This window comes from Drosophila sulfurigaster, chromosome 3, assembly GCF_023558435.1.
Source record: "Drosophila sulfurigaster albostrigata strain 15112-1811.04 chromosome 3, ASM2355843v2, whole genome shotgun sequence".
Taxonomy (NCBI): domain Eukaryota; kingdom Metazoa; phylum Arthropoda; class Insecta; order Diptera; family Drosophilidae; genus Drosophila; species Drosophila sulfurigaster.
The window spans coordinates 5,004,220-5,019,215 of record NC_084883.1 but is presented as its reverse complement, the minus strand read 5'-3'; the positions used below and the strand labels follow the sequence as shown (position 1 = coordinate 5,019,215).

General features: G+C 33.0%; 1 protein-coding gene across 25 annotated transcripts in view; it reads left to right on the top strand.

Annotated features, from left to right (window-relative positions):
- The window catches only part of LOC133844720 (heterogeneous nuclear ribonucleoprotein L), a 139,267-nt gene extending 126,712 nt beyond the window's left edge, over positions 1-12,555 (top strand). For 23 of the 25 annotated variants that reach the window (XM_062278824.1, XM_062278845.1, XM_062278827.1 and 20 more), the window contains 3 exons: positions 1,720-1,995; positions 2,056-2,260; positions 4,887-12,555. In XM_062278824.1, the coding sequence (XP_062134808.1) occupies positions 1,720-1,995; positions 2,056-2,260; positions 4,887-5,023 (618 nt within the window). In that variant the 3' untranslated portion in view covers positions 5,024-12,555. The remainder of the gene's footprint in view (positions 1-1,719; positions 1,996-2,055; positions 2,261-4,886) is intronic. The other 2 variants (XM_062278829.1, XM_062278838.1) reach the window with 1 other exon arrangement.
- Positions 12,556-14,996: the final 2,441 nt, after the last annotated feature.

Below are 14,996 nucleotides of genomic sequence, written 5' to 3'. Positions count from 1 at the left end.
ATTGAGTTCAATGCCTCTGAGCAAAGCTGCTGCAAAATTCAATTTCCAAGTTAACTAACGGCCAAGTTAACTAACTAAGCAACTAGCCAAAGCAGCCAACCGACAAACCAAGAAACCAACAAAACCAACAACCAACAAAACCAATCGACTAACCGACCAACCGGGCAACGAGCCAAACATATTTTCATTTTCCATAGATTTTTCACTTTCACTATTTGCGCTGCTCTCTCGCTTGTAATTATTGCACTCGAAATGTTTGTTATGGTTAATTATCTTTATGGCTTTTAGCCGCAAGGTGCCGAGCGAAAAGTGTTTGGCTGCAAATTGTTGGCCATTTGCAGCTGGCAATAGCCAAAAGTGAGTTAGGCTTATTAGCAATTATGCACAGAGGAAAGTACACATAAATATATAACCAACCTATTATTATTAATACATTGCCATAAACCATTTCATATGTGTTAAGCCACCAATTAGTCGCTCCAAAATTTCTAAAACGAGGCCATTTAATGGACCCCTGACCACGCCCTGATGTGTCAAGTATTTACTACAACTCATGTGGCTTTTTTAAGGGTCTGTTAAAGGCCAGCTAATAATAATAAAAATAAAACTACAACGAGAGGTTGAAGTCGACTAAAAGTTACACCTATATAATAAGACAAGGCTTGCCAAACTTCTTTAAAATGGAATTAAAAAAATGTTATTATATTCTTATCAATTACATATGATTATATGATATGATGATTATTATAAAAACTATACGGATATTTGATAAGAATAGTAGTTAAATAATAACAACTAGCTGTTCAACTTCTTACGACTGATAGTATTGATTCTAATTTCAACTGTTTAGTGCCAACCGATATCGATATCTTGTGTATCAACTAGCCTCCACCAAATATAATTGATAATAAATATATAAATATAAATATCAATAAATGTACGCCAACATTTTTTGCAATTTGCCACGTATCAAAACAACACACACGAAACAGCCACAGATCGAATACTTTGTACAATGGACAGCAAATTAAGGGCGTCATTCAATTTGATAATTTCATTTTGAGCTAAATTTAAAATTGACTTCAATAAATAAAAAAACACAGGGCAAAAGGCCAGGTTTAGTTTGGGATCGGGTTAAGAGTCCGTGCCGCGCGTACACTGCAAGAAAATTCAATCAAATGGCGCCTCCAACGACAGGTCAACACTCGACGGTGACAGTCGACGTCGACGTTGTTGGTTGGAGTGGAAATAGGTCCGCACAGATGGTGAAGGAGGGGAAGGGGAGTCAAGTTCTATGTGAGTGGGTGAATGAATGGAATTGAATATAAGTGTGCCTGCCACATAATTGCATTTATTTACATTTGCGACACAAATTGAGGTGACAGTTGCAACTGACAAGTGGCAACCGGAGCGAGCGAACCTGCGGCAGCTTGTTAAAATAGTTGATGTCGACTTTAAAGCCAAAGCTGCAAATATAACGAGGAATTCACAGTGGAAAGAAAAAGGAGATTTAAATCGAAATATTGCAGATTAATTTAAACCACCAAGTAGTAGGAATTAAAATAGAATAGGAATTAGAATTCAACAGTGAAATATATATTTTAATTTATAATACATTAATTTATTTAATTTACACAATAATATAGCAAATACTATATTCAATATTAACCAGACTGCAAAAAGCGAAATTTTAAATTTACAAATTTATTTTACTTACAGATCAAGTTCTTGAAGACAAAGGAAGGCACCGCCATGGTACAAATGGGCGATTCGGTGGCCGTTGAGCGTTGCGTGCAACATTTGAATAACATTCCCGTTGGCACTGGCGGCAAAATACAGATTGCATTCTCAAAGCAGAACTTCCTGTCGGAGGTGATCAATCCATTCTTGCTGCCGGATCACACCCCCAGCTTCAAGGAGTACACTGGCTCCAAAAACAATCGTTTCCTATCACCGGCCCAGGCCAGCAAGAATCGCATCCAACCACCGAGCAAAGTAAGAGCTAAACTAAAAAAATGTGTATATTAGAAATGATTAATTCAATCTCTTTGCTAGATCTTGCACTTCTTCAACACACCGCCCGGTCTCACCGAGGACCAGCTCATTGGCATATTCAACATCAAGGAGGTGCCAGCCACATCGGTGCGTCTGTTCCCATTGAAGACGGAGCGTTCGTCGTCGGGTCTGATCGAATTCCCCAACATCTCGCAGGCTGTGCTCGCCATCATGAAGTGCAACCATCTGCCTATTGAGGGTAAAGGTGAGATAGTGTTGTGTTTAAGTGTTATTCCAAAGTTTGGCCTCTCAAGAAATTTGTTTACATATGGCCAGTTCCAATATTGAGAATCAAATGAAAAAGTTACACAAAATTTTCGCAAAAAAAAAATTGAAAAAAAGATACCTATCCCAAACAAAATATCATCATCATACACCCCAAAAAAGTAGGCAACATTCATTCTGTTTCGGCCCAAAAGTTTCAGGGGGCCATTTTGCATGGCCTTTTGACTTTTGCTGTGCCCGCACACCACCACCACCAAAAAAAAGTATACACCTCTTCTCCCTCCACTTTATAATATCATCACACTCGCAACATGCCTACACCACATCCACTCAACCACTCCACCACCCGCGCACTTCCATTCCCAATACCCCATTTCCATCTCCATCCTCTCTCCCGTTCCTCAAGCCGGGCGCAAAACTTTTAACTTTTCATGTTCTTTTACTGGTTTTTCCGAGGCTAGGGAAAAGTTTTTAGTAGTAAGTCGCATCGCTGTCGTGTTGAAAATTTTAATTTGGTAATTAAGATAAACAATTTCGGTTGCCAGTTATTTTATAGGACTCTTATTATTCTCGCACGCCCCCGCCATATAAAACATTTACTGAACCTCGTCGTCGTGACGTCGGCCTCTATTACTGTTCTCTCTCTCTCTCTGCTCCTTTCCAATTCGAGTTGCAGCTGCGACTCTTGGCGTTGGATTTTTCGAAATCGTCTTTCTTCGCTCTTGTGACGACCCATAAAACTTTGTCCATAAATATTTGAGGCCTCCTTCTACTCGTTTCTTCATTTTGCCCTTTCCTTTGGGCCCGCATTACGATTATTACTTTCATATTTGCATTTTGTGTTGCCATTTTATTTACCTTGTCAACATGGCAATTATTTCATCCACAACAACATCATCATCATCGCTGTTGTTGTCGTCGTTTTGTTTGCAGCAATCTCTCTTGTAAAGTAATCAGCGTTTGATTTACAAATGATTTTAGCTTGGCAAATAAATTGCCAAAGTTCTTAGCGATTCAAGTTTCGATCATCAAATTCATTCAGTACTCACTCCTTCGTTGTAAATTTAAATAAAAATCCTTCTATTAATTTCGAATAACAATTAGGTATTAAAACTACGCGTTCTTTCATTATAAATATTAATAACTGGTCATCAGTCATTGTTATTTGAAGTAATTGCCCTAAAATTTAAGTAAGGCAAATTCTCAATGCCAAAGTTTATTTCATACAGTGATATAAATAGATGTAATATATATTGTAAATGGAGATTTCTACACTATTCTTTATATAAATATTGGCAAATGATAATTTGTATCAATGACGTCTGAAAAATTGTGCCCAAAATCGGCATTTGATTGCATTCGATTTGAATGAAGGATTTTTTATTTGGCAAATCTCAGTTCTAACTCTCTTTATTTTATTCTATGGCTAACGTTTATTAAAAATATTATCAAACAATTGTCAATACGTTGGCGTATAATTCTTTTTGAAGTATCATTCTTTTCGCAATGCCCCAAATAATGCGGACAAAAATAATTTGCATGCATTGGCCTGACATTGGCATACTGTGCCACTTGTTGTTTGCAGCTTTGCTGCGCGTGTCCCTGCCATTGTTTACACCTTGCGTAAAAATCTTTTATGCAAATAGCCAACGAAGCACACCGAAGAAAATGCAAGTAGAATGCATGTATTTTGTCAATATTTTGGTGGGTGTTTGCATATTTGTTGATGCTGTTGCTGCTGCTGATGCTGTTGCTGTTGCATCGAGTGCCGCTCGAGTGCATAGTAAATAGTAATTAAAAGTGTAAGGAATGCAAATACACTCGAAATACACAGCATAAACACACTCACAACGCACACACACGCACAACCCGCAGAAGCATGCAAATAGCAAATGCTAAATGCAAACAGATGCCATTGCATACTTTCAGGCTGTGAAATTATGCATCTAGCAAATATTTATGACTATGTGGGTATAACTGCGTGTGTTGTTGCTGGATTTATGAAGCCTTCCTCGTGTGTGTGTGTGTGTGTGTGTGTGTGCTCTCTGATGGTTGGCAATTTTTACGTTTGAATGATTTTGATTGCATTGGCCTGCGGAACGTGACCGAGCCAAGTATTTTTATGACGGTAGCGCCGCAATTTAATTGGCACATAAAACTTGGTTAGGCGGTTTACCTACCTAGTGCCTCACTCAGTAATAGGAATGAGCCAGAAGGATATTGAGCTTAATGATTTTAATTGCACGTGGCAAATAAATTGAGCCTTCTATATAGGTTTGGTTAAGGCTTTCGGTTAGGCCATAAACGGAGAATGCATCAAAGTGGAAGTTAGCGTTTTTTCCAACCATTTTCCATCCATTTATCTCCCAATATCATCCCAATCGCCGTTCCACCTCCCCCTTTCCCTCCTCCGTCCACCAATGAAAACTCTGCGAAAAGCAAAATAACTTAATTCAGATATACAACACTTATACACATTACTACAACAATACTATATGAATAAAACATGTTTTTTTTAGCAACAAAGGAACCCATTTATTCTATAACTATGCATTTTCTCTCTCCTCTCCCACCTTTCCCCCCACCACCCGCACGCACATTTGCAGGCACCAAATTCCCATTCATCATGAAGTTGTGCTTCTCATCGTCGAAGAGCATGAACGGCGCCTGGAATAATGCGGCCAATGAGGGCATGATCGAGAAGGAGAATGACGGCGATATCAAGGTGGAGATTTACAATTGAGATTTGATTACCATTGTGTAAGCAACAACAACAACAACCAGCCCAGATTGCAACACACAATACATAAGAAAACAAACAACTACAACAACAAGAGCATGAATGCAGCAACTTTGAAGATGGAGGAGTAAACAGAAACAGGAGGCGAAATAGCATTGGATGGGAAGAGAAATGAAGAAGCAGGAGCAGGATGACGACACATCGGCAACAATAATAAATTTAGTAATTGTAGTGCAAAAACAATTGCGAAATTGAATGATGATTGGAATACATATTGATATATATGATCAGAGGGCAATCTGCACTCTGCAAGAAGAAAAACCAACACTGGGGATTACAAATTAATGATAAATTGCAAATATATAACAAATACACATACACACACACACACTTATACATAAAAAACTACAACTTAAAGCTAATACTTAAAATCTTAACAATTCGCAAACGCATGTAACTTTTCTACGCGCCATTTACTTTAAAATCGAATCACAATTTAACATTATAATTAACACACAACAAAATGGCGTCGTTCGAAAGCTACACACAGACAGACACCGACACAAAAACACACATACACTTACACACATGCACTTTACATGCGTTTGCGTTACGTCAACATCATCAACAAACAACAACAACAAGAACAATTGTTATAAACTTGTGGAAGATTAGAAAAAAAATTAGGTTAAATAATGGTTTAGTTGCATCTAAAAACAAAAACACCAAAATTTTTTCTTATTTTTTTGTAAAGTTTTTCGTGTGTGTTTTTCACTTAATGAAAATTGAAAACAAACAAACAAGAGATACAACAAACAACAATTAACAAAAACAAATTGTAAACAATGTAATATGAAATTAATATAATACTAATAAATACAAAATTTAAACACACACACATCGCAAATGCAAATGCAAAATTTTACAACACATTTTAGTTAATGTCAAAAATATATATTTTAATATAGCAACCAAATGCAATACCTAAAATTTCTTTGGACAATATTTCGAACAAGTATTCATGTGTGAGGCAGAAAATAAAAAAAAAGCATTAAAATATTTATTGAAATGTGAAATGAAAAAGAAAAAGAGAAAAAGATGCGAGACAAAACGTGTAAAATTAAACCAAAAATTTAGCAATTTTAAATCAAATTTATTAATTTTAGTTATGCAAATTTCAGAGAGAAAAAACTTGCACAAGCCAATGTTTTTACTTTTATGTTTACTTTTGATTTTCTTAAAAGAGTAAATATTAACAAAACAAAACAAAACAAAACGACGAAAAAGACAAAAGAACATTAACATACTTTTTGTGCTTAATTTACAAAAGTTTCAAAAGGCATAAATTTATATGTATGAGCTGTAATGTATTTAAATTAAATTAATATTAATTATAATTTTACACTAAATGTAAAAAGCAACAACACTAAAACAACAAACAAAAACAAAAAAGAAAAATGAAGAAAAAACAAACAATTAAAACAATTATTGCAAAAGCATATTAAATATAAAACTTAATTTTTAAGTGCAGCAAAGAACTTGAGACAGGCATACATAAAAAAGAAAAAGAAAATATAAAAAATATTTTTGAGGCGTTTTAAGGTAAACAGAAGAGACAGAGCCAAACATTTCAGAACTAAAAGTATACTTGGCGCGACGCATTAAATAAAAAAAAAATCAGAAGGGAAAATAAAATTATAAATAATTTAAAAAGAAAAACAATATCAGCAATAAAAGCAACAGTAACAACCATATCAAAGGCGTATGTTAGATTAAATATAACAGCAAATAAAACGAAATGAAAATAAAATAAAATAAAACTAATAACAATACAAAATTATATAACAATTTCATTTGACTTTAGTTTAAGCAATCTGCAGTTAAGTTATACCCCAAAACTTTTTAGTTTTTATTTTTAGTTCTATGTGACAGTTTGTAAATTAAGCAGGGCGAAGTTCTATATAGAGTACATATATCATATATAATATAGCACCTTTGTTCTAAATGCAAATCAACGAATACTATATGATGTACTATATAGAGCCGTAAAACGAATTTTTCACGCAAATCGCTTTTTCTCATCATTATCATCCACTTTCTTTTCGTCACCATACTATGTGCAATTATTGCTTTAAACTATAAAAAAACATCAAGAGAAAGCACTTCATTTATTTATTTGTAGCAATCTTTTTGGTCATTTTATTCGCTCGTTTGTTCATCCCCTTAATTATTGATTTTTGCCTTATGTCTTAGTTTTTATGTAAATTGTTGTAAATCGTATAAATTGTAAAATATTTTTCTATAATTAAGTATAATTGTACTTAATTTAATGATTTATTGAGAAAAGAAAAGAAAAAAACAAACGGAAAATCTCGATTATAACTAAATCATACAATTTATTTTCTTAAGAACTTAAAGCAACAACGATCTTAAAGCTCCTAATTAGTGCATAAACAAATAATTAAAATAATAAATCAAATATATACATATAATACAATTCAACATGGTAGCTACAACATGGTATATAAAATCAGAAGAGAGAAATCATAAACAAAATATTGATTTTATAATGTTATCTATAGGAAAACAACATTTTACAGCATTGTATAATTTTAATTTATATTCTTTATGCATAAAACAAAGTATATATAATAATAGTTATATATAAATATATATAGACGGACATGTTCGAAATTCAATCATCATTTCTGCACGGGAATGAAAGTTGATTTCAGAATATGCCTGAATATATATGTAATTTGTTTTATTTAATATTTAAATTTTGTTGTTATTTTTTTTTCTTGTGTGCCCAAAGTTTGTAATATGCGCGCTCATTTTTTTTGATATAAATATATATGTACGATACATGTAAATTAATTTAGCACTTTGTTTTTGTTTCATTCTTCAATCTTCATCATCAACAGATCATCAGATACATGGAAATAGTTTTTATATGGTTTACAGGAATTGAAACGTGACAAATAATTTGCTAAATGATACTAAATATACTACTTTAATGAATGACACATCCAAAGAACGCACAGCCCTTTTCCCATTTACTCTTTTTACTTTCTTCTTTTGAAATAAAATAAATGATAAATCAATAAGAATAACAAAAAAACTATAAACACTATACCAAAAACGATATGCCAAATTGTTAAAGCGAAAATCCTGAATTTTTAACATATCGAAATTTATAAGGCGGCTTAAGTTAAACGATTTTACAATTTAGGCATAACAAGTGTATTTAAATAATAAATACATTCCCCGAAGAATACTTTCAACAACTGCTACGAAAAAAGAAAACATAATCCATTTGTTGAAAACAAACAATATATATGATCAAAGATTAATGATATAAACGCCCAAGCAGCAATTATTGTATCCAAATGATTAGACTTAAGCGATAATAAGTTATGATTAGTAGTGTGCTTAAATCGATCATTTCAAAGATAATGAAAATATTAGCAAAATTATTTTCATTTTATTTTCTAACTAGTCAAAAACAAGTTAAACTTTACTTTATACGCATTGGAAATCAAATACAGATCTGTTCCGAAATCCTCTATACATAATGTATTATCATATTTTTTGGGTTCCCGAAAGAAGTATTCAGCGGAATTGAATTCGGAACAGGTCGATGAACTAGTCAAATTTTGTTAAGGTTGTCAGCAAATTGAATTTGTTAAGCAAATAAGCGCACCCAATTTAAGTTCTCTATTTTTTTCTCTTTTGTATATTTTCTTTTTTTTGGTTAACTCTTTGCAAATGCCGCGTAGTTTTCAACTCTAAAAAAATGCGCATGGGGCACAAGGTAGGTGCTGTTTATAAATACGATAAAACTCGAAATGAATTTTCACCATTTTAATACCAACAAATACCCGTTGTGTTGAGGCGTTCTTTGAGCGATATTCAAAACGGTTTTTACTTAGTTCTTGTAATTCGCATTATTCACACTAATGATTACACAACAACAACAACAACAACTTTATTAAGAACAAAAACAAAAAATGGACCAGTTTATTCAGCATTGAATTAACAACCACCAAGAATCAAAAACAAAAAGAAATTATATACATTATATAAATTGATGAAACCGTCCAATTATGAAAAAAACAGCAACAACAACAACAACAAGAAACAACACCAGACACCAGACAAAACACGAGTTGAAAACTGCTTTCCCAAAAACCTAATCTTACAATCGCCCCTGTTGCTTCAAACATTTCGCATTAAGCCTAAAAGCATGCTACGTTTTTAGTGACACGCGGGCGATTTGAATATTTCTATGCCATGCTGCTTACACGAGTTACAACTACAAAGCTACAAACAATCAGGCCAAATCCGAGCTCCACATCACATCAACATGTGTTGTTGAAACACAAAGCAGAAAAATCTCTGTGCTTTTGTGGGAACTTGGAAATGCTCTGAATGGAATACATTTTATTTGTGAAAAACAAAACCATTTTTAGTTGCAAAACAATTTTTTGTTTTGATTTTGGTATTTTCCAGAAAATGAAAAGAAAACAACACTAAACAAAATAACAAAAAAAAAACAAAAACCAACAACTTTGTACACCGAAACAAATTCATAATAATCTATGATGAAATGCATATTTGAGAGCAATCCAAAAATGATGAAATGAGAAAACACGTAGCGTAAAAAGCGAAAAACTACATATGAGAAAAAATGCATAAAAGATACTACAACTATATTCTTATAGGCTTATAGTTTATACTATACTTACATACACACATACAAGTACTTATATATACATAAAAATACATTTAACGAAATATTTACATATAACTATACTACTTACATAGATATACTTATAAATATTACAACAGAGGGCATAATCACGCATAGCAAAGTAAAAAATACTAACATACACACACACACACATACACATACACTCTCACAAGACATATGATATGTGTATATATCTTAAATATATATAGTTTTTAAACATGATGAAGTAGCGCGTGTCAATTTTAAATTCAAAAGCGAAGTGAATTTAAAGCGAATCTGAAATCGCTTTGAGAAAACATTACCAACAAAATACTTTACATAATTACACCACAAATTACACAAACTACACCAAGACAACAGACAGACACAGACATAAGACACCGACACAGACACACAGACAAAGGACGAAGGAAAAGGATGTCAGGCCAACAGGCAGGAAAGTTTTAATACTAAATAAAGGACAACTGCATAGTGTAGTCGTAATTACTGGTGATAATTTTGAAAAAATCTTAAAACAATATTATTAAACAAAAAAACGAAAACGAAAACAAAAACCAAAAATAAAAATGAAAAAATATCTAAAAAATAAAAAAAAAATAAATATACTCGAACATAAACTGACACAACGTACTGTTATTTGATGCGTACCCGTATTATTAGCAGCTATGGATTTTTCCCCAACACCCTCAATCCCCTCTCCCCACAGCCCTCAAATAGATGTCTATATATAAATATATACTTATATATTCAGAACATTCCTCAATGTTAGTATAATAATAATTTCCGGACACACTAAACAGAATTCCATAAAAATGGAGAAAATAGATAAAAACAGTTCGAGTAAAAAAAAAGCGATATACTTGTGTATTTCTTCAGTGTATTAGTAAATTAGGCATTCAATTTAGAGCAAGAACAGGATTTAGTTTCCCCATATTGCAGAGAGGGTTTTCCCAACACTCACTGAAAGTCGCATACAACAACAACAATTCAACTGGGATCTCATTGTGAAGCTGCATGCGATTTAAAGCAAATGCTCCAAATAATTTATTGGTCATTTTAATTGCAAGCATTACTCCAGTTCAGTGTGTGTGTGTGCAATAGATGCTTGTGTGTGTGTGCATACATTGAAGTCTCCTATAAAGTAAACGATGTCGCTCTACGCTCAAATTGAACGGCGTGAACTAAGCGCTGACCACATTCAAACCGATTCTCCCATTGATAAGAGTTAATTTAACGCTGCACATCAATTTCAGACGTTTTCATTATCAGAACAGAAGTATCTCTCTTTGCAATTGTGATCGATTTCAAACCGATAATTTATAGCGAGCGAAGAAATGCAAGTCTGAGTTGTCGATAAATATTTTCAGTTAGCCAAGCAGATCCCAGAAGAGATTTACTCTTAAAGTACATGACATCGACCGGTTGTAAACTAACACACACACACACACAAACGAACACTTACAGACACAAAGAACAAGAAATTACAAGACAAATACACACACACACACGTAGAGATGTGAATACTTATGTATATTCGTTCTTAGACAGAGAACGAGAACGCTAGAGTCCCAGACAAGTTGTTTATTTTGGCGTGTGCAATATATAAGTATAATTTGACTTGTGTTTAGTTAACACAATTTCACGTATTTAATAATAATAGCAATGTTAATATGTAATTTAGTTGAATTTGCGTTGAACGTTTTAGTTTAGTTAATGCATAAATTTAATTTTAGACTTGTTTGTACTATGGCGAAAATAGGTATATTGTTTCACACATTCACACACACACACACACAAACGAACACATAGCCACTTGTTAAACTAATCCACCGAATAAAAACAATCTCATTAACTAAATTAATTAAATTTAAAAAAAACAAAACATAATCAACAATAACATTTTGCATCTATTTTCGCCAAGCTTTTGCTTTTCTGTTTGCATTTAGTAGCACTAATATTAATGCCGCGACTGTAAAACCGACGCTGCAAAAAAAGTGCAGCATACTTTGAGGGTGCATTCAAAAATCACGAGTGAACAACAACATGAAATGAAGCGATAAGATAAAAAGAAGAGATTCAGATGATTATGAATTAGAGAGCATCAAGAAGAACGAAAGAACGATATCATAGCAACAAATTTAAATTGAATTTTCTAAGTGTTTAGTCGAAAAACGCGTAAAGATCGTATCGTAATTTACTTAAATATAGAGAATAATAAAAATACACTTAATACTAACACACTACATATGCTACATTATAAACTTAACACTTACATATATATACAAACATAACATTCATACATAAATACATTCATACATACATACATACATGCAGTCATACATAATAACATAAGCCTACAGAATGCAACATAATCAGATCAACCGAACAACTTTTGATAACAACTTTTCGATATTTATTAACAATTTTTGAAACACGGTTCTGCGTCTCGAATACATCAACATCAACACCAACACCAACATACACACACATGTACGCATTTTCAATACGATAGCTATACACATTGAAATAGCCATCAATCAGCAGATTTATATCAAACTGAAAGTATCGAATGAATCCAATAATAAATATCACACAACAGCAAATTTGTTTATGCGAGTATATAGACACACACACTCTCTCACACACATACATACACTCACACGCATATACAGCCACAAACAATATGACAATTTATAAACAATTATTAAAACTACTATTTATTAAATGTTGTTAGCATTTCAAAAACAAAAAAAAAAGACAAAAAAAAAACCAAAAAGAAAAACGCTGTAGTGCAAATGCAAAAAACAAAAAATGAACAAAACAGAAAATTGTATGCAAAACATAAAAAACATATTTAAATTTAAGCGAAAAATACAGAGAAATTCGATACAAACGAAATATCTCAAAAAATACATAAACAACCACAACAACCAAAACAAAACAAAACAAAACAAACAACAAACAATACAACAAACAAAATACAAATACATAATACAATTCTTTGATCTTGAGCGAAACAAATAAATGAAAAACTTAAACTTATACACAAAAAAAAAAAGAGAAAAAAAACTCAAAAGAAAACTTTGTTTTATTTCCACAACAACAACATCAAGAACAACCAACAACAGAAATATTTCATTTCTTTCGATCTTAACTCACTTCAAGAAACTCACCGTATACTTTTGTCATATTTACAGTTAACAAGCAGTACAACAACAACAAGAACAACAACAACAACAGACAACACTATAACAAGAACAACATCAGTAGAGTTCAGTTAGTGGCCGCATAACAACAACAACAATGAACAAGCACTACAGTCACCAAGTCCTCCTAACCAAACCTTCAACAACAAATACAACAATATTAACAACAACAACAACAACAACATCAACTACAGCTACAACAAGAACAACAACAACAACCACCTCCATTACAAGAACTAGAACAAGAACAACAACCGAAGTAATCGTAATTCGTTCTCATTTAGACAACAATAACAACTGCATGAGAACACTTTGTTTATGATAAAAGATCTGCAGACTTTATAACCTACAAATAATTTAAGAATACAATAAAATCACAAAGAAAAATAAGATATCTGTAGTGTTGCACTTATCACATTTTATTGTAAAAACTGTTTTAAATATTTTTGAATTTGTGCCCTTGATAAAACATTCGAGAATTCCACCTAAAAATAGTTCAATAAGTTTTTCAAAGTTTTCATGCAGTTGTAAATATTTCTAAAAAATTTCCAAACCAAATGATCTTCAGTCCCAAATTCCTCTGCCTGCTGCATGTGGTAAGTAATCGATATAGCCACAATAATGTTTAACAAGCAAATTTGTAAATTTCATTCAACAATAGGCAAAAGAATTTAAAGCGTTTGATATGACAGCTGAAACCAAACAATTGAGCCTTGGGTATGATATTAATCAGAGAAGCGCAATCAACTTGAAAATTTAATTAATCCTGTTTTGCTTTCAAATCATTTATGCTAGGAATTCTCTCGACTAGACAGATATCCTTTGCCCTACTCACATTGTCCATTATTATGCAGAACTCCCAATATAATATGAAATCAAAGCAGGGAAAATGAAGCGAAAGCCTCAACAATTTAATTTAGTTCGTGCACAAAACTAATAAACAAACCCAACAGCAACAAAACAAAAATAACAAAATACACAAATAAACAATAATAAAAGATGTGACATGCGGGAAGCGGTGGCAGCCAAAAAGCGTGAAGCAACAATGCAGAAAATGAAATGAAAATGTAAATCGAAAAACCAATTCAAACCATGCGGAAATTTGCGCAAATGTATGGAAAAATGTTGCGCCGCTGGGTATTTGGCCTAAAACAAATTAAGCGGTTTATGTGCAACATTTTGCGGCACTTCTTCTCCCTTTTGTGGATGGGGCAACACAAAAAAGTTTAATAAACATTGTGCCATACGTCCCGATGAACAATTTCCTATAAACTCGTAACTCTTTTGCTTTGATTTTGTTGTCAAAATTTAGTGAACGCTTGAGTAAGTTCAAGAAATTGCATTCAAAATTGTTTAATTAAGGTTGTGGCTTTGAGGGCCTAGGACCGAAAGTTTTTCAAAAGCAGCTGCCTAAAGGGTTCAAGCTGCTCAATTTATCAACTCTCCCGCATATAGAAACGTAAAGTACGTGTTCCAAAATGCCAAACCCAGGCAGTTCCATCTCTCTATCAACCTTCTGCGTGTGTCCGAGCGGCTCAATAAATAATTTACTTAAGCTTAAGTTTTATGTAAAGCAGCAGATTTTGCATTGGCTCGTTGTAATCCTTTGTCTATTATTTCATTTAACATGGCAAAACCGAGCAGAACAGGCCAGAGCGAGAGCCAGAGCCGAGCACCGACTTACATAAATATTCCATTTGCAATGCATGCCAATGGCAATGCCTTGGACCATTGTGGCTAAAGGTTTATCCCCATTCCCAGCATTTGCCTGCCATTGTCATTTCATTTAGGTTCTCTTCTTTCTTCTTACTCCCCTCCAATCTTTTTTCTACGTGCCTTTCTTTTTACTATCCCAAACTAATAACACACAAACGTGCAACGACGAGTTTTTATCTATGGTTACATTTATTTATTTATTTTCCTACTCATTTGAAACTCTTCTTATTTATTCACTGGCTTTTGTAAACGCTTTTGGTATTCTCTTTACTGAAAGATATACCCATTAAAAATGCAATGA